The sequence below is a fragment of the Pipra filicauda genome, unplaced genomic scaffold (genome assembly GCF_003945595.2).
Source record: "Pipra filicauda isolate LSUMZ 115617 unplaced genomic scaffold, ASM394559v2 scaffold61_size3293851_pilon, whole genome shotgun sequence".
Lineage (NCBI taxonomy): Eukaryota > Metazoa > Chordata > Aves > Passeriformes > Pipridae > Pipra > Pipra filicauda.
Window position 1 is genome coordinate 540,402 of NW_024104776.1, and position 20,951 is coordinate 561,352.

The following is a 20,951-nucleotide window of genomic DNA, read 5'->3' on the forward strand; positions in this document are numbered from 1 at the left end:
ATCTGCCCTAAAAAACAGGGCTTCTGAGGCCTAAATACTCTAGGTATCATCTTGAAAGCCCTTTGCTAATCACATAGAGCTGAAAAAGATGCAGAATAAAGCAGGTGCTGTAACTGATCACTGAGCAATGGGGAAGGACATAGGATGATTTAACCAAGTCCTGTGCTTACAAGTGAATTGAATGAACCCGAAGCTGAATATGCGAAATCTGGACATTATGCTTGGATGGAGCTGAGGTTTTTCTCTTATGTCTAAATTACTTTTGGCAGCTGAACGATGGCTTTTTGTTTGTTTGGTTTGGTTTCATTTAGAGGGACTGAGTGTCTGTGCACATATATTAAGTCTGATACAGGGATATAGTTGGAAGCTTTTCCTGACTGGTCTGATCAATCATGTTGTCAGCCCTAACATTCAGTGATTGATTAAAAAGCAGAACTCATCAAAAGTGGATCACTATGAAGAGATTATAATCTGACCATTTTACCGAGGTTTATAGTTTATAATGGGTTGGCTTTTTTTTCCTAGTACATGCAATCAGACATTTCTGTTGTTTTCAGATTTAAATTAAAAAAATAATAAAACTTATCCAGCATTTTCCTTTTTGGTAATTGTTCATGATTACAATACAAATCTTAAAGATGACAAGACAATTATTTAAAATATAATGTGATCAAGTGTAAATTATATATGCCACAGTTGCAGTGAGGCTTAATCAGTTTTGTTGCTAATGACACTGGCATTTGCAGTGACATCTCAAACCTCAGTAAATCTAATACTTGAGCAGCCCACTCTTCTAGCTAATGTGGAACTGATAATTTGAAGAAAATGTCTTATTAAAACTTAGCAGCAAAAATATGAAAGAAGATATGGCAGTTATGTTCCTTTCAAAGAAGATGTTCTCTTCAACAAGAATGCCCTGATTACGGTAATATAATGTGTCAGTATCTATGGAAATGTTCATTTCAAAAGCTTCTATTGGCATCAGTGAAAAAATTCTTAATGAAAACAGATGGTGGTTGAGTTGGTGACCTCTTCTTTAGCTCATTTGTTTTCTTTCAGGGGAACAAAGTTCCTTATCCACTAATGGTAGAAGTAATGGCTACAGTAAAGTAAAGGTTAAGGTCTTTGTAAATGACATAACCAGAAACATTGATAATTTTTATTTCACTTTCTGATTAATTTCTTTTAGTGAGATCCACATACCAGTGAAAATAATGAGAATATTGCCACTGATTTCAAAAAGCTATGTATAGGGAACATTTTGCATTAGGTAAGAGTTTGTCATATAGTCAGTTTTATTCTTTCCTCGGGGAACTCAATTTATTAGTCATTTTCTTCTACTAGTGTGGGTCTTACAGCCAGTGACAGGAACAATGGCAAATATATAGTTATAAAACCATAAAAGTTGGCAGAGGCGTGCAGATGCAATTAAATTATTCCAGCGCTTTAAAATAAAATCTGATCCAACATCAGATTGTCAGTGTAGGTAATCAGTTTCCTGTTTTTGAAAATTCACTGCAGTCTTAATCCAAAGGTCTGATCCAAATAAGTAAATGGAAAAATACCCACTGATTTCAGTGAGTGTTGTATCAAGTCCTCATTATTTTATATAAAGTTCTAGGAGTAGTCATCTCCAAAGGAGATTTTGAGAATGAAAATCCAACTCACCTCAGAATATCAGGAATTTGTTTTGTCTAATTTATGAAACTTCATGCCATTGGAGAAGGTGGCATCTTTCTTCTGAAGGATAGATGTAGATTTTTAAATCAGATATTTCTTTCCAGTGGTTCCAGTGCCTATCAAGTTATATATGTTATGATGTTAGCTGAATTTCTCGCACAGAGGAGTGAACTGGTATGACTGACAGCAGAATTCAGTCCTAGGAAGAACTGAAGGTGTTGTCTGCTTCACTGAAAGACTCAAAGCAAAATGCTAAGTTATTATTCTCTTGAATCCTTTTCAGCATTTATGACTGCTACTCTAAGAAATATTTTTCATTTCATAAGGCTAGTGTGATGCCAGAAACTAGAGAATGTCAAATGATAAACCCATAGAAATAAGATTTTGGCTGTACTGTTGTATGAATAGGATGTTTGAGCAGAACAGGAATAATTGATGAATGCTGGAAATTGCTGTGAGAGATGGTATTTTGTAACCACAGTGAGGATTAGCACACATTTCTTGTAAGAATGAAAACTCATAAAAGTTGCATCTCAGTACTGAAATAGGATACCCTTTACAAGCTAGACATGTGCTTATATATATGTGTATGCATATACACTTGTACATATAAATGCATATATATGAGAAAGCAGGGTAGAAATAAAGAACATATGAACAAGAATGAGAGGTCTTTCACTCAGTAGGTGTAGTTTTGCTGTTATTCTGTAGTCAGACTAAGATAATTTTTTTTTCTGGAGTAAATAAGAGCTTTACTGAAAATTGGAATAGATAAAAATGTGATAAAAATGTGATGTGATACATTGCATTATATCTGTGTGGTCTATCATATATATGTAGTATATTGTAACATACAGATGGCATACATATGATAGGTATATATAGTGTTAAAGTCATGATTCATGACAATAATATCTTGGAAGCCATCTGTTCTTCTCTGTGAGACAGCGATCTGACATGCTTTGCTTCCTGGAAAACAGTCACATTTATACAATATTGCATAAAATCAGCTGCAGGAGGGTTTTATTGCATTACCCGTAACAAAGCTGACAAGCACTGAAGCACCTGTCTGAAGCAGACTAACACTGTTAATGGAGAAAAAGAAAAGCAAAGTGTGCATTTAACTCCCTGTTGTAAGTTACGCAGAGATGGACTATGGACTGTCTCAGCAGATTCACAGGAGAGGCTGGGTGCCAGGGCTGCACAGCCTGATACACTCTTGTTTGAGCAGGAGCAACTGGTCTTCAGGACACAGAAGCAGTTCTCTGGTGTGTCCCAGCTATGGGCAGTTGCTGGGTGTGGATATCATGGCTCTGCCTCTTCCCATACCTCCCTCCCCCATGTGTAATCGTTCTCTGTCAGGACAATAGTACGTATCATTCCACTGCTTTACTGGAGCAACCAATACATGAAGTGAAAAACACTGTAAAAAGTATGCCTTCACGTAAGATATTTCCATCTGAATATTTCTTTGTGTATTGCTCTTAACTGCTCCATTTCGTAGAGACCAATACAAACAACTTCTTAATTTATAGTATGTTAAACCCAAGATACATGGTGAAAGTAGAATTCACTTAATTGAATTTAATTGAAATATGTTCCTCTGAATTATTCTGAAGGATGGGAAGGATGGAACATAAGTAAGGGTTACTGTAAGAAATAACATACTAGAAAAAAGTTTGGCAAGCAAAATGAAACTTAGTATACCAAATTTCATTTGCTAGTAAAATTTTTTTCTACAAATACTCTTTTTAGAGAAACACTTATGCAAAGCCTAACGAGGAATGAAAATGCACCATAATATGCTACCTGAAAAGGCTCATAAAAAAATCTGAGCTATTATGAAACAGTAGCACGTTGCTTAAGAGCACATAATGCCTAAACCATAAGAGCTTTAATGTATTCATGAAGTGAAATGGTGAGTCTTGTTGCTACTAGGATATGCTATGTTTGTGTACTTTATGCAAAGTCAGAGAAGTGTATTAAAGCAATTGTTCTGTGCATGTTAAAAAATACCTGACGTCAATAAAGTTGTTTCAAAAAAGTATATTTTATGTCTAATACAGTGGGGTTTCTTTTTTGGCTATTTTTTCAAGCTGGAGATCCAGCTCTATGCTGGATATGTTTACTCTCTTTTTATACTATTTTTGCGGTAATTCACCCTGAAGTCTCCCAGGTACCCTTGACAGTTTGATTATTTGTCACGTATCTATTGAAAATACTACTTGCCTTCTTTGTTAACCGAATATTTGATTTTGCTTGTATAATCAAATGCTTTTAAAATTAGTGATTTTCCCTGTTAAAGTCCATATACATTTGAATATAAAATGATAGCCTTTTAGGGTCACCCCTACTTCTTTTTAGGTAGATTTAAAGAGTTCTTTGCAAAAGGCACTAAATCTATTACTTTATGAGACAGCTTGTATGCAAGAGACATTTCCTAAGAAACTTTCTAGGTTTCTAGAAGTTTCCATAAAGTAAGCCTGATTTCAACCCTGTTAAATTATGAAGTTATATACCACAATGTTTTGTTTAGAAGAGCCAAGAGGTGGAAAAATTGCTTGAGGAAAGGTAAAAAGAGTTATGATTGATTTCTGCCTGGCTCTCAGATTCTCACTTCCTGAATCAGTGTAGCAGGAACATAGAAAGATGACACATATTGACTCTGGGGAGGGAGATGCAATGATTTGCCTTACTATTTTCCATGCCAGGCATGTAATAGAGCAATATTGTGCCAAGCAGTGAAAGAAGAAATTTCTAGCTTATCTGTCCTTCAGCTTGAAGAACTGTCATACATATTTTTGAAAGAGAGGTATATATTTTGAAATTAGGACCTTACAGCAAATAAGAACAAAAGGTACCTAGATCTTCTGATAGAGTCGAAGCAGGACAAAATACCAGGAAATACAAATGGTACTCAGTTTACATATAAATGCCCTTACAAGGAAGTGCCCTGTGGATCACCAGCTCCAGAAAAATTATTCTGATTGTGATGTTGTGTACTTTTTTCTCCTACAAGGTAGAGCAAAGTTGCTTAATGTTTTTTCAGTCATTCTCAAATATCTGTACATGTTGCCTTTGTTGTCTGATTGATTCATAGATCTATTTGCGATTCTTGGACTACGAGATGCAGAATTCCAATGAATGCAAAAGGAATTTTGTAGCTGTCTATGATGGAAGCAGCTCCGTGGAGGATTTGAAAGCAAAGTTTTGCAGCACTGTTGCTAATGATGTAATGCTGCGGACAGGTCTTGGTGTAATCCGCATGTGGGCAGATGAAGGCAGTCGAAACAGCCGATTCCAGATGCTCTTCACATCTTTCCAAGAACGTAAGACCCTAATCAATGCATCTGCCTTTCAGTTTGTTAAATGGTACAAGTCCCAAAATCTGTTGATATTTTCTTCATGCAGAGTAGTCACTGAAGAATGTTGCCAAACAAGCCTGTGTAAATATTCAGAACAGTTTTTATTACATGCATTTGTAGTGAGCAATAATTTGTAATGCAGTAGCATTTGGGGCATTTGGAGCTAATTCAAAGACAGCAAAACAGGTAGAAACAGTCACGACCTGTAAAGTCATATGACCATGACTTTTGTCTGATCCCCAAGTTACCAGGGTGCTATGCCTCAGTTTTTCCTTACACAACATGGAAAATAATACAGCTCTGAAGGTTTTTATCAAGTCTGATCCTTTTTTATGAATTTGATTTTTTAGATCCCATTCTAATATGCATTTAAAAAATACTCTATGATTATTTTATCACAGTTCGTGGGTGTGTGCACATATCAATAAATATATGTCAGAGATTGTTAGGCAAAGAATTTACATTTTTGTAGCAACAAAAGCTTTCTAAAAACCTTACATATTTCAGTTAATATTCTCTCTATGTGCCTTACTTGCATATAAATGTTTATATGCATTCTGGACTCAGATAATAAGTAAAATAGGCTTTGAAATAAAAAAAAGGTAGTTCTAGCCAGGGTAAGAAAACAAACACACAGTCAAACCAACAGCAAAAAACCTCAACAAAACCCAGTAATTCCATTCACTGAAAATGATTAACCCAGCTAATCCTGTGAAAGACCTGTGAAAGATATCAATTTGTTTTCTTTGGTGGAAATAGTACATATTTGATCTCTTGAGAAAGATGTATATGCATTTATTTTCATATGCTGGTTCATGTTAATTTTTAATGTGTTTTTTGGTTTGTGCATCACATATCTGACAGAAAGATTTCTGTGCAGCCGTCATTGGTTATAATGAAGGCTCAATCCTACCAAACACATTCTTCATCTGCATTCTGTGTGTGTGTACCCTTCAATGAGGCAATGAGACTCTGTTTAGAACAGCCTCCCTAATTCTTTAATTATGGCTCTGATTAAAAATTTCTGACAGTTTACATGCCTGAAACTGCATGAGCCACTGTACTCTCACACTTGCAGCCTTATGGATTATATTTTTCTTGCCTGCAAATCAGGTCAGGGTCCAAAAGGTATTGAGAACCCTCAGTTGAGATGATACTGTCCTTTCTCATTTCTGCAACTGGAGATATCTTGAATATTCAAGATCTGATTCATTTTTTCACAAGGCATCTTGATCTGTTACCTTAGAAACAACTGCATAGACACTGGAGGTTCACAGCATATAAAGAACTGGAGAGTGAAACACTGTGATGACTAACTTGAAATGAAGGTTTGAATAAGTGTGTGTTTGCAAATCTCTCCTATTTTAAAGAAAATAAGGAAAAATGAGTGATTTTTTTTCTCTTACAGTATTCCTAATATATTTATCTGACATGCTACATCTTATGAGCTACTCCATTCTTGTAAGAAGATGACAATTTATACTGCAGGGTATTCTGACTGGTAAATTCGAAATACTGATGTGTTTTCTGTAAATTCACTCTGAACAGTCATTGCTCACTAGAAGCTGAAAAATTATTAAAGGCTAAATTGTTCTTTGAAATACGTCTTCACAGCCTGCTCATAAATTATAGAAGAAACTGCATCTGTGATTGTAATACTGGAAACTGACTTTAAAGATTTAAAGGTTATGCAGATGGTACTTTCTGTGTCATGTCAGTTGTCTGTAAGTCCTGCCCTATGCTGCATGCTGGTGCTGGCTGTCAGAAGTCAACTAGAACAGATGTCAATGAGACACACTCTGAGACACATCTCATAGCATGTAAACTGCAACATCTTTCAGCAGCATGTGGGAATAATTAGATCATCGGCATGGAAGAGAAGGAGTGTCAGACCTCATTCAGGGAGATGTGCATCAGGGAACAGACACCTGTGTCTCTATTTGGGGACAAAGATGAAAAATTGTATATTGTTAATCTAGAGCTGAGAAAGGAAAAAAATAGAAGATTACATTTATGTTGCGGTTATGTGCAGGGCAAAGAGTGCAAAAGTAGAATTCCAGTACTGTTCTTGTCAGAATGACCAGGAGATGTTGTGATCTGTTGCTCCCCAAGTTCCTCTCCTTAGGGTGGAACTAAGCTGTTGAGACTGTGACTCTTCCCTTACACAAGGCTCTGTGAACTCAAAGTGCTATTTTTTGAAAACAGGCTACTGAACCTGAGCAACATTTTCTTTCAGTATAAGTCTGTTCAGTGTTAATTCTTGTTATAGAGCCATTTCCTGGGGATGTAACATTTGTGTAGAATAGAGAAGTCTTAAAGAGATTTCTTATATGATTATTTTCATGTTTTGATCATGTGCTCCAAATATGTATGCATTTTTTACTGGCATCTGAAAAGTGGTCTTACAAGTTTCCAAACCACCAGCAATGATACTTTCAGATCAGCAGTGCTATAAATATGTCTGAAAGAAAGGCATATATAATGCATGAGGTTTCCTATGCCAGAAAATCAGGAATGATTTTCACGTCATCAAGATAGTAGTAGAGCTCTAAGTAACACTTAATAACCAATTAATTTTTAATAGGTGATAATTTATAGAGATGATCTGATATTTCATTATCAGCGTTATTAGTTATTCCAACTGTCATTATGGGATTTTTTTCTGCTTATGTCCTTACCTTTTTAATATTTAAAATATCTTCTAAGTATAATCATATTTTTATGTATGGTAGTCACTATCTACACTAGATTTTAAATATCCAATAAATTAATATAAGAATGAGAAAAAAAAGAAAACAAGAAAGCTGGTGTCACCAAAAGGTGTCTGTTCATCTGGTAAGGAGACTTGAAAAATGAGTCTTTGTTTTTTTACCCACTGACTAACTGTTCATTTCATTTTCCATGATTGGAGAGTGATCTCCAGCCTGATTAATGACAGACGTGCTACACCTACAGCTTCTTCAAAGAGCTGTTCCTCAGCAGACACACCTACACTTTAGCCTAAAAGAAGGTTTGTAGAACCAGAGCATACGGGATAAGAGAAAAACCCTCTGTATGAACAGCAGGCAAGACGTTTGCTCTCTCACCTCTGACTGCTCTTTGGTAGCACTGCTTCCTCCTCTGCCCATAATCCTGCACCAGAAACCCCAGTCCAGAAGAACATCATTCCTTCTCTTATTTTATTCTCCCTTTAAGCTCTAAGCCTGTTTTTAAAGCCCTGTCATGTGTGACTTTTCTAATGGAGCACAAGTTCTATCATTCCTATTTTATTTTTAATAACAAAACCCGTATTGGATAGAAATCTAAGGTCATTGTCAGGGGAGTAGTGAGCAGCTTTATCAAATAAGAGCACCCAAGTCCTTGTTTACAGACTTGAAGGTGATCACCCAGCGCGGGTGATGGGGAAAAGGGACTTCAGGTATGCAGTGTTAAGGACTGTGTTTATTGTGGTAAAGCTAAGGGAACTACTGAAAAAGAGAACAACAAGGTGATAAGCTAGGTGGGCATTGATCTCCTCTCAAGCAACCAGCAGCAGGACAAGAGGGCACAGTCTTAAGCTGTACCAGGGGAGGTTTAGGTTGGATGGTAGGAAGAAATTCTTTACAGAGAGAGTAATCAGACACTGGAATGGGCTGCCCAAGGAGGTGTTGGATTCACCATCCCTGAAGGTTTTTAAGATGAGACTGGATGTGGCACTCAGTGCCATGGTCTAGTAACCATGGCGATGTTGGATCAAGGGTTGGACTTGATGATCTTGGAGGTCTTTTCCAACTCGATTGATTCTATGATTCTATGAAGTGCAACACGTGAACAGGCAGTTTCCCTTTGCAAAGACTTAGGAATATAAACAGATTGCAGCTTTGCTGATTTTGGTCTCTGCTTCTGCACTAATACATTAAAAAAAAAACCACTGGGATTGCCTCCTTCCTGATGAGCACTCATCTGTGATTTTCTTCCCTTCTGTGCTGTTTGCAGTTATCTCTGGTAAAAAACCCTCCCTGGCTAAGCATCCCAGTGACTCTCTGACCCTGAACAAAAAAATGTTTGTGGTGCCTAGAGTGTATAAACTGAACACAGACTGGACCTCTGAGCACATACTCCTGAGCTGCCATTCTCTGGTGAGCTTTTATAGGAAAAAAATAAAACCAACCAAAACCCAACCAACCAACCAAAACAAAAAAACCCCCAGAAAAACCAAAACTAAAAACCAAATAAAACCAAACAAAACCAAAACAAAAAACCCCCACAACAAATGAAACAACGAAAAAACCGTAACCAAAACCAAACCAAACCCAAAACCCACAACCCCACTCCCAAACAAACAAGAACGCGTGAAACCACATGTAGATTTTTTTTAAAGACAAGATTATCAATGTGTATCTGGTATCAACTATCCATAAAAGTTACATTTATCTTGAACAGACCTGTCTGAAGATGACTGAGAAATAACATTTAGTATTAAGCACATTTCATTGTCAAGTTTCTGTGTTTTAATAACTTTTTTTTATTTCATTGATGGCAAATGAAAAGACAATAATTTTACTTTAGATGATATACTTGTAGTGTACAGTACTAAAACCAGCTTAATATTTTTATAATTTTAATAAGTCAACTGAAACAGTCACTCAGTATGACTGATGAATTTTTCCTTGAAAAGGCTGCTAGAAAACTTCTTCCTCTTTTTCAAGGATGAGTCAAGGAACATTTGAAGAATTTAATTTTTCTTCCTCTTGTGGAGGAAAGAAAGCCCTATATTTCAGGACTGAACAATAGAAAAATCCAAATGATCTGTACTTAAAGAATTCACATGCAGAGCATGATGCAATGAGCTGTCTTGAGTAGATGAGGAGTAGGTGTGAAATGTCTAACGACTTCAGTGTAAAATGTTTTTTACATCTAACCATTGTTAAAATTTCAGATTTTTCCCATTTACCCTTAGGAAGAAGTAAGACCTCTCAAAAATGTTATGACAAGAAGGGAAGGGGGGGAAGAGGGATAAGACTAAAAATAGCAAGTGGTGTAGGACGTTTGTCTAAGATTATCGAGTCCTGGCCTGAAATCCCTGCCTTGAAACAGGCTTAAAGGGTAAATCCACATAGTACAATGAAGGATGACATAGGCACCCAAGCTAGGTTACTCAGGTCTAGTTCACACTCCAGAAGCAAAGGAGTTGCACTAATGCTGTACGGTGGTAAGAAATGGTGTAAATACACTGGGGAAAGCACTGCACTGAAGTGGAACAGCCAGGCTTCACACGAGTTCCATAACAATTCTGCTATTAACTCCATCTTGTAAAAATGTTTTGACCTGGCCATGTTTGTATTTTATATCCAAAGTAACCTGAAATACCCAATAAAATTATGCTCAATGCACAAAGCAATGTATTTTGCTATTAATGTGATAAAATCACAATAGTATAATAATCTTTAATAACATGGAATATTTAATTTCTCTACCGCTTTCTAAATATTTTCGTTTTATAGTACAAACTGGAATGCATTACTCGTGATTATTTATTTTAGTGTCTGAGTGAAAGTAGTATAATTATATTTTTAAATATAAACTATGACTTCTTTTATTTCATCTTGCTTTGTTAAAATGGCACATTGAAGAACTACTAATACACTTCATTGTTCTCTGCCTTAGGGCTATTCAGGATTAAAATATTCATTTTGGATTAATAAATGAAAAAGTATATGGACACGTGCATTTCTAAAAGCTTCCCATAGTAAGAAAATATAGACAACTACATTGGTTCAGTGTTTATGAATTTGAAAAGCAGTAGCAAACACAAGCTTTTTTTGAATGCTGTGATGGTAACCTTATGGAAATATGAATAATATAACAATCTCCTAATTTGTACTAGAAACAAAATATATTTATATGACCAATAATAGAAACAGTATTTTTATTATTATAGTTGTGGTTTTTTAAGTGCACATTTCCTAAATCTGAAAAAGAATGGAATATCATTTTTATTCCTGGTAACTCACTTATATATCGTCTAGGATAAGGGCACCATCTTGTGTTCAATATAAATACTCGTTGCAAAGAAGATAATGTTACATTATAATGAATTCAATAACTATAAAATTTGTTTGTATATTAAGATACAAGGTGTTCTTATAGCACCCATATTCATAAAAAGAAAATATCATCATGAAAAATAGAATGAAAACTTTTGAAGTTCTTCATTGTGTACATGATTTTATACAAACTGTAATTTTATATAAAAATAATTATCAGTTCAAATCCAAACTAGAAAAAGAATCTTTAATAATATTTTTTCTTTAATTAGTGATTTAATTTAGACTGTAGTGTTTTCATACAGTAAAAATTTATCAGAGGTCTAAATTTATTAAAACACATCAGATAGATTTATATGTGTGGTTCCAATTTGCTCACTTTTGTTATAATCATTGTGAATTCTTCATTGTGCTGAATATGCTATCTCACCTATTTCTAGGCCAGTATCTTGTCAGAGTTTGACGCAAGGCAGCTTTGGGTCACAGGAGAAATTATATAATTGTGTGTTCCCAGCTGTTACTTTTAATCTAATTATGAAGTCACTTTTTTCAAAGAGTCATGGAGGGGTTGGAAGGGACTCCAGGATGTGGTCTAGTCCAATCCTTCTGCTCAAAGCAGGGTCAGTTACAGCAGGTTGCATCCAGTTGTGTTTTTATTATCTTCAATGATGGAGACTCCACAACAACCTCTCTGGTAAACAAGCTCGTGCATACTGTCTGACCAGCCTCAAAATAGAAGTTTGTTCTTGGATTTTAAAGGGACTTGCCTATGTTTAATTAAGTGCTTCTTGCTTCTTGTCTTGTCATTGGACATTGCTGAGAAGAACTTGATTCTGTCTTCTTTACTCCCTCCCATTGGGTATTTGTATGCATGGACAAGAGCCTGCATGAGCCTTCTCTTCTTCAGGTTGAACAGTCTGAGGTCTCTCAGCCTCTCTTCACATGTCTGATGTCTCCAGCCTTAGAGGGGAAGGATCATATCTCTCAACCTGCTGACAATTCTGTTTCTAATGCAGCCCAGCATACTGATGGCATTCTTTGCCACAAGGGCACAATGCTGGCCCATGGTCACCTTATTGCATAACAGAACCTATTCTGCAAACTTCCTTTCCAGACAGTCAGTCCCCAACATGTACTAGTGCATGAAGTTATTCTTTCCCAGAGACAGGACTTTGCATTTCCTTTTGTTGATCTGTTTGACATTCATTTCTGTTCAGTGTGTTGAGGCCCCGATCAACATGACTTTAAAGAGAAAATCAAGAGTGGCTTCACAGTAATATTAGCCAACTTATTCCCTCTTTGCAGCATCCTGAACTTCACCATCTCATACTCACTGCAACCAGGGCTGCTCTTGACATTCACATCCTTGCTTGGTTCTTCTTTATGAGTATGAGGCACAGCAGAGCTACCTTCATCATCTCTCCAATTACCTATGTCAGGAAGCTATCAGTGCACTCTGGAAGCTTCCTGGATTGCTTGTGCCCTGCTGTGTTGCCCTCCACAGGGTTAAAATCCCCATAAAGACCAGGGCCCGTGAATGTGAGGCTGTTTCCAGCTGCCTAAAGATTTTGTTGACTCCTTGACCATGATCAAGTAGTCCAGACACAAAGTACAATATTAGTAGCTGTGGGCTGACACTGGGCTTTCCACTAATCATGACCCAATAACTCTCACTTGGCTCCTTGCTTGAGTGAGCTTTCTCTGTTCCTGCTGCTCTCTCATATAAAGGGCATTTATATAGTCATGGGGAAAACCAGAGAGTGATAGAGCACGGCTCCTGCTGTGTGGAGATGCTTGTGTTGTTTAATCTAGTTGAAGTTAATGATAGTGGGGGCTTCCTTTTGTGAAAAAATTCCACAAGCTTGATGTCACATACCTTGACTGCTTGATTCCACTCCCGTCCTGAGTTCTCTAACAGCTACAGAAAAGCATCAGGACCAGATATATCTTGCTATAAAAGAAACTTGTTTACTATTTGTTCATTTATCTTTTTGCTATTACTAGAATGTCTTTGATACAACATCCCAAGACCTCATTGCTGTGCCTTTTCAAGGGCAAGGAAACTAATTCCTCCAATGTACAATGGGACCAACAAGTTTTCAGTTTCCCTCGATGCTTTCATTCATTCCAGCAAAAAGCCTTAAGTAGAGTGGAGAAAATATGACCCTAGCCCTAACCCTAACCCTAACCTCCTGACAATCTTAATCAATCCAGGTTCTTGGGACCACAGAGAGAACTTGACTATACTACTTTTATAAATATGAAAAAGAGGGAGCTGTTTGTCATTAGTTTTCTGAATCTTACATTTGTGTTTCTTTCCTGTTAAGTTTTCTGTACCTGGTCTGAAATTGCTTTGCATCACTATTTATCTTGTTTTGACATTTATTCACATACCATTTTGTTCCTCCACAGTTCAACAGTACAATTTAGAAAAATTGAAATTTTCATTCCTTTTTCTTCCTTTCTCTTACCTTTCCAGATCTCCCTGCTATCTCTTTGCATAATTACTCCTTCTTCTTAAATCTGTAGAAAAGGTCTTTCTTATTGCCCTTAATTTTTCTCTAATTTCCAAAACATTTCCTAATATTTTTCATTTGATCTTGCTGTTCCTTTCAGTGTAGAATGCCTTAATTGACATCTTCTTTTCCTATACAGTTATCTCTTTCTTCCTCTTCTTCCTCTTCCTTTCACTTCCTACCTACCTGCCTTTAGTTCTCCTTTTCTACTTACCAATTCTGAATTCCTTTATTTCTGCCTTGCACAACTGCCCTTTCTTCCTTTAAATTACTCTGTTTTCTTTTGGGATTTGTTTTTTTCACTATTAATCCTTTCTTTGAAGTTGCATTTAGGATTAAATCAGACTGATTTTAAAGTCATAGACATCTAGGTGGTTCTGCCTGCTCAGACACCGTACTCTGTTCCCCCATTTCACTTCTAAGGTCCTTCATGCCACTCTGAATGTTGTTTTGTTTTTTTTTTTTTCTTCTTTGTGGCTTTATTATCAGAAGCTATCCTAATCTTGCAGTTTGTGTTTTTTGTTAGTTTGTTTGGGTTTTTGTTTCTCCTCTTTGTTTGGTTGGTTGGTTTTTTGGTTGGTTTGTCTTTGGTTTTTTCTTCTCTTGTTCCTGTGTCACTCTTTGTACTTTCTCCATTCAGGTCTTATTTTCTTGCACACTTCCTACCTATTACCATGATTTTGAATGGGTAGCTCTTTAGATTTTCGTAGGTTTCTCTTTTCCATAATTCTCTTCCTCTGCTTCAGCTCTTTTGCTTAGAGTAGACAGTGAGACTCTTTCTGCATGTTGGAAAGAACCAGTCCCAAAAGTTCCTCACCTGGAAACAGCTAGAGTGTGGAAGGATGATTATGCCTCTGATGTGTTACCTATATGAGGTATTGCATCATGATGTGACACAATATCCTCCAGGTTCAGACCTCACTGTCCCCAAATGACAGCAACAGATAGATAAGGACTGTCCCAAAGTACCCTCCCTTTCTATATGCACATGCTGTTTTGTTCTTTCTGTCCATTCTAAAGTAGAATCCTTTCTGTAACAAACTTACAACCTCATCAGGCTCACTGCAGCTTAGGGGATGGTATACCAGACTTAAAAAAAAAAAATGAACAGTGAACAGAAGCAGGCTGGTTGATGTCTTCAGCATTGGCTAAGTCATATAGTATATATATACTGTTATATCTGAGTGAACAGTTGCATATTTGAGGTGTACACTTTGATTTTGATGGCATTTACTATTTATGTAACAGACCATAAATGCTCCAAATAAGCCATTATAGTGAGTTATGGATATCTGAACTTAAACACTTATTGAAGAGTGGATTTCTTGTCATGATATATGGAGTCGTTAAGTTCTACAATATAAATACTTTGTGCTGTCCTTAGTTTGCAAATCACTAAAGCAGTTGTCTGCTCTGAGCCAGTCTCTGCACTGTGCATATATGTTGTCACAGAAATTGCTTTTAAAGTTGCAGAGGAGAATAATTGCTATGAAGCATCAAATTTGAAGTATAAATAATATGAGCATCATAACTCCTTTCTGGTTAGTTAAGTCTTAGTTTATTTTTTATCTTTCCCTTAAAAATAATTACAATAATGCTTTTGGGTTGTTTAAACTAAAAAAATACATAAGGAGTTAATTTTTACTGATTTAACACTGATAAAGTTTGTAGCTCTTCTAAATGAAGGAAGGTCTTCTGGTTTGGTTTTAATAAAAAAAATATGAGGAGTAATTTATCTTTACTGTGTCATATGCTTTTGGAGTAGTAGCTTCTCAATGCCAACACCTAATCATCTCACAACACTTCCATAAACAGCACAGATTAGCAAGCATGTATGATTTTTTCTGATGGCTTCCAAGCAGCTTCTTCACAGTAATAATAGATGGCCATCAGTAAAGCCTTTTTCTTGCAGCTTTAATCTGCATGCAACTTCTAGATCATGGGCTTCAGGGACACTGAAGACTGCTGCTTTTATTGATCTTCATACTTGTGATCAAAGTGGTGCTTCTTAGCTGTAGCCTTTCTCATGACTAAAAGGTTTTGTAAAATAATTTTACTTTCTCTGTGTATAAATGCTCAGGCATCATTTATAGGGGCCCTAAAGTGACTTCTTCAAGTCAAACAAGTTTTCTTACAAAGCTTGAGTTTCAACAACAAACTTTAAAAGAAATTATTTCCTATACACTAGATCTGTCTGGGATGCAGTTAACTCTTTTCCTAGCAGCCCATAGGGTGATGTATTTTGCATCTGTGGCGAAAATTGTTGATAACGTATCAATGATGCCCCATCAATGGGCCAATCAACGGGCCAACCCACTACTATGGGTAGTGATGATGATATGATAATCAGGCTAAGGGAAAGTCCAGTCATCTTGGACAAAACTGAAAATCTCTTGCCACAGAGTAATAAAAAGTGTGTGACTGTCAATTGAGTGCTGTCAATGCTGCATGTCAAATAATTATTATGCTCACGGAACCTGTGTTGTATAGTTTTTTCCTATTACAGATTACATGACCGCTCCTAGATGTGTGTGTTGTGGAGTGCTGAATGATTTGCTACCTAATATCAGCTTTTTCTCTCTTGTTTTTAGCCCCTTGTGAAGCCAACACATTCTTTTGCCACAGTAATATGTGTATAAATAATACACTGGTCTGCAACGGACTCCAGAACTGTGTGTATCCCTGGGATGAAAACCACTGCAAAGGTAATGTTAAGGATTGAAAAAGTCAAATCATGTACACTGCATGAGATTCAGCAAATGATCCTCAGTTTCTTGTTAAGTATGTGCCAAGTTCATGAAAACTCAGGAAGAGTAATTCAGGAAGAGCATACATCAAGCAATAGAGAAAATGAAGGGAGCTAAAAAATGCCGATGGATCTTACTTTCAGTGTTTGTATTCATGATGTGTCGTGTTGCATTGGTTACATCCTTCTGGCTGGCTATATGCTTCTGGGAGGCTTTCTGATCACTTCGTCTCTGTTTTCCATACACTCTAAAGTATAATTAAAAGTACTGTTTCAGTTCCTTTGTCATAGGTACTTTTGTAGTGGAGTAACATATGGGTAGCAGGTGTCTTTTAGCTGCATGCTATGCCCATAATAGACCATGTGGTTTTAAAAGCCAAGGTGAAGTGGAATTTACACTGCAAGAAATTGAAGAGTGAGGAACAAGCACAGGAAATCAGGTGTAATGTCTGTTTCATAGGGAGGGAGGGATGTTCCTAACCATGTGTTGGCAGCGGTTTCTGCATATTGCTGTGTTTCTGGAAAAAAAAAGTCAGCATCTGTGTTGTCTTCAGGGAAAAGAGCTTAACTAACTTACATTGCAGGCTTGGGAGACAGTTTGCTTCCCTCCTGCCCACCCCCATCCATCCCCACCCCCACCCCCGATCCAGATTTGTTCCTGGAAACATGGGATATGCCAAATTTAGGAACCAATCAAGAAAAAATTCAGAATGAGGTGGATTAACAGTCAGCCCATAAGTCTGCTGAAGCCTGTAAAATCCTGACAAGCAGTGCAATAGGGCAAAACACAAATGAAAGCATACTTCAAAAGAACACAAACTGTGGCATAGCATAATATTCTTCAAAGAAACTAAACATACAATTGGGAAATAATTATTCATTCTCTAGTTCTTCAGAACAGCGGAAAACAGAAAATCTTCACCACTCTTTTAATTTCCAGAATGATTTTCATCTTTCTTTTGCCAAGTATCTTTTTATTGGGTCTTGTGTGTTTATCCTCTCTTTTTTTTTTTTTTTAACTATGAAAAGGAGGTTTGCTGATTCCAGCAAAAAGGTTGTTTGCTGCAGTGCTGCTTTTTCTAAGTCTGCTTTTTCTCCAGAGTCTGTGTCAGTCAGTTAGAAAAACACTGGGTAAGAGTAGGCAATGGGGAGTACTGAAAAGTTAATTTTTGGAATCCAGGAGATTCTGAAGAGATGGATGTTGCTGTTTTGGTGCCAATAACTTTCATTTCAAAGGCTTTTTGTTAAGTTCTTTGATATGTTTTAGGTTGCCAAGAAAAATTACAGTAAACTTAATCACAATTATCGAGTCTTGCTATGCCTGAGAGAGAAAGATAAGAATGCTTTCAGCTGGAATTTCTACAGGGCTCAGTCACCATCTCATGTGCCTGCAGCCATTTGAAAGCAAATCACAAAGGAAGATACACAACAGTAGGGTGAAACTGGTTTTATTTTTGTTATTTTACTGCATATTTTTGTTTATCATCATTCACAATGCAATTTGCTGGCTAATCTATTAGAGGCCTCTGAGTAAAGGGTAGTAGACATGATCAGCTTTTGTGTTTTTATGGGTGTTCAGAAAAGTTTTGTAAATTAATAGAAAAAAAAAAGAAATAACTTGCACCAATTTGGTTTTTTCCTTTCTCAAATCTCAGTTTGAATAACTTTTCTATTTTCTCCCGATTTAGCTTTTTCCTTGAGCGCTGCAAAATTCCCAGTCAGCTCACAATTATTAAGACTTCAACACAGTTTGCAATGCAAAGAGAAATTTCTTTTTAAATCCTGCAAAATCTTGTTCTTCCATTGGTCCTAACGTCCTAGTTGCATATATTTACTGGAAGGGACAGAAATAATGAAGAGAACATCTGTAACAGTCTTGGGGGCTTTAGCAGGCAAATAGAGTTCAGAGGTTACACTGAAGCCATCTGCTTGTTACGGTGGTTGCTTTTTATAAAAGAACATATATAATTCTTTCAATTAATTAAGCCTGCAATATACCCTGAACAAATGACTTTCCAAGTGAATAGGCACACAGAGGACTTGTGTGTTGTTTATTTAGCTTTCATGAATACCTGATTTCTTCCTCTTTTCTCTTTTGTTGATGAGGTTGATTAAGTGAACTCAGACATATACTAGGTTCAGCTTTGTAGTAATCTGTGAACTCATCATGGTTGTTTTTATTCCTGAACTGCAATTAATGCTATGCCTTTTTTTTTTTTCCTCCTATCACACAGAAAAAAGAAAAGCTAACCTATTGGACCAACTTACCAATACCAGTGGGACTATAATTGGGGTGACTTCTTGCATTGTGATCATCCTCATTGTCATATCTATTATAGTACAGATCAAGCAGCCTCGTAAAAAATTTGTCCAAAGGAAAACAGACTTTGATCAAAATGTGTTCCAGGAGGTGTTTGAGCCTCCTCATTATGAGTTATGCACCCTCAGAGGGACAGGGACTACAGCTGACCTTGCTGATGTTGCAGATGACTTTGAAAATTATCATAAACTGCGGAGATCCTCTTCAAAATGCATTCATGACCATCACTGTGGATCACAAGTGTCTAGCATTAAGGGCAGCCGTAGTAACCTCAGCACAAGAGATGCTTCTGTCTTGACAGAAATACAACCCCAGCCTGTAAAACCACTCGTTCAACCCATGAACAGGAGAAATATCCTTGTCATGAAGCATAGCTACTCACAAGATGCTGCAGATGCGTGTGAGATAGACGAAATTGAAGAGGTACCAACCACAAGTCACAGGCTGTCCAGACATGATAAATCTGTTCAGCGGTCAGTATCAATAGATTTTTGATGAAGATTATTTTGTAAGGACTTGATTGGCCAAACATATTCCCTCTTTATTCAGTAAAGTCGGATTTTTTTTCTTCTTTACTTAGTGTTTAAATTTCTGTTTGCTGATAGTACATACTATTACATTATTTCTCTTCCTGTCTCTCTTTCTCTCATCTCTGCTCCTGGTTCCTGAAGGATCCTGTATCTCAGCTTTACATTTCTACTTTATTTCTCTCTTTTATTTTTACTATTTTACACATATCCACATGCATACATACACAGGTCAACAGAGAACAGGTATAATTTTTAAAAACCAAAGAAGATTGTGTAAATTTAGTTTTTGGAAAAGCCACATATATGTGGTTTCCTTGTAACTGAGGTGGCCTTGAGTATAATCCACTGTTGGTCTAACCATCTCTGAATCAATACATCAATAAATAAAAAATACATGCATCCATTTTGGTGCATGACACAAGAATGAGGATCATAATCCTGGGGTAAGGAAACCCCTTTTATCATGAAATGTTAACTTTTATATAATGAATGAAAATATTTTCAAATTTTAATGTATCCGTTCCGTTATTAATCACAGTATTTTTGTCATACTTAAGATAGATAGACAAATTAGAACACGAGACACCATAGTGAACTCATATATTTACATATAAGAATGAAGCTAAAAGGAATCTTTCTAATCAATAAAAAAGGAAAGTCAAGCATGATATTTTTAATAAAAGACCTATTTTTTCTGTATATTGCACTTTGAATGACTGTAAATATGAATGATTAAAAGTTTACAAGCAAAAGAAAAAAAGCAAAAACATTTATGAACAATATATTTAAAAAACACACATAACTTTTTTTATATATATTTGTTTTCTCTTCCATGCATTATTTATGCACTTCTTGTGACTGTTTACATGCCCTCCATATTTTCTTTGCACATTAAGGCATTTCTATTTCTTAAAAAAAAAAGTTATTTGACTATTTTAATCTAACTGCATGCCTGTGTAAATTCATGAATATTGGTCAGATTATCAAAGTGTACTGTTTATTAAGTATATATATGCATATATTTCTTCTTTTCTATGCAAACACTATTATTTTGAATGAAATAGCCATAACATTCCAGGTTCTGCCTCATTGGGTCTCTAAGCAAACATGAGTCTGAGTACAACACAACTAGGGTCTAAGAGACAAACCTGAGGTAAGTAAACTTATGTATACAGCAATTGAATCATCCGTTGCTTTCCATTTCATTTGTTATTTTTCTGAAATGCATATTAGGTCTCAAACTGTATATCACCTTGTATGGAGAGAGCCAGGGTTGAATTCTAAGAAAACTGAAAGACAGATGACTGCTTTAACACTGCAAACTAAGTAAAATTTTTTAGTTGCTTATTCTTGACAGTACTATAATCAGCCCCAGCTAAATGCAATCTTCATTCCAAACACCTTATAAAGTCAGGTGCTTTGCATGTCTCTTCTGTTTCTTTTTTTCCTAATTACTATTTATGAAAATAAAATTTAGAGTCCCAGTATTTGAAATAGTACATAAAACTTGACAATCTAACTCAGGTCAGTAAGATGTGGAACTATCTGGCTTTGGTTCATTTTATTCATTCAACCTTGTGAAATGTTGGGGGAGGATTTGTGAAGTGTTGGGGGAAGAGTATGTGGTAGTACTGATAAATTTAGAGATTCTGTAGCGCTGTTGTTAATGTTTTCAAATTAAACTCAGTTTTTTGAGTCTATTCCTAGACTTTTAATTTTGCATCATTTTTATCAGCATTTAATCTCAATAAACATAATCTCAGATGTT

At 36.2% G+C, this 20,951-nt stretch overlaps 1 protein-coding gene across 5 annotated transcripts in view; it reads left to right on the forward strand.

Annotated features, from left to right (window-relative positions):
• NETO1 (neuropilin and tolloid like 1) overlaps positions 1-20,951 on the forward strand; it is a 79,996-nt gene that overhangs the window by 41,618 nt on the left and 17,427 nt on the right. For 3 of the 5 annotated variants that reach the window (XR_005566098.1, XR_005566099.1, XM_027746063.2), the window contains exons 7-10: positions 4,781-5,009; positions 16,179-16,292; positions 18,568-19,126; positions 20,262-20,336. Coding sequence is in view for 2 of the 5 variants with exons in the window: in XM_027746063.2 (XP_027601864.1) it covers positions 4,781-5,009; positions 16,179-16,292; positions 18,568-19,126; positions 20,262-20,322 (963 nt within the window). In the remaining 3 variants the exon portion in view is untranslated. Of the gene's footprint in view, positions 1-4,780; positions 5,010-16,178; positions 16,293-18,567; positions 19,127-20,247; positions 20,337-20,951 lie in introns of those variants that run through there. The other 2 variants (XR_005566100.1, XM_039388196.1) reach the window with 2 other exon arrangements.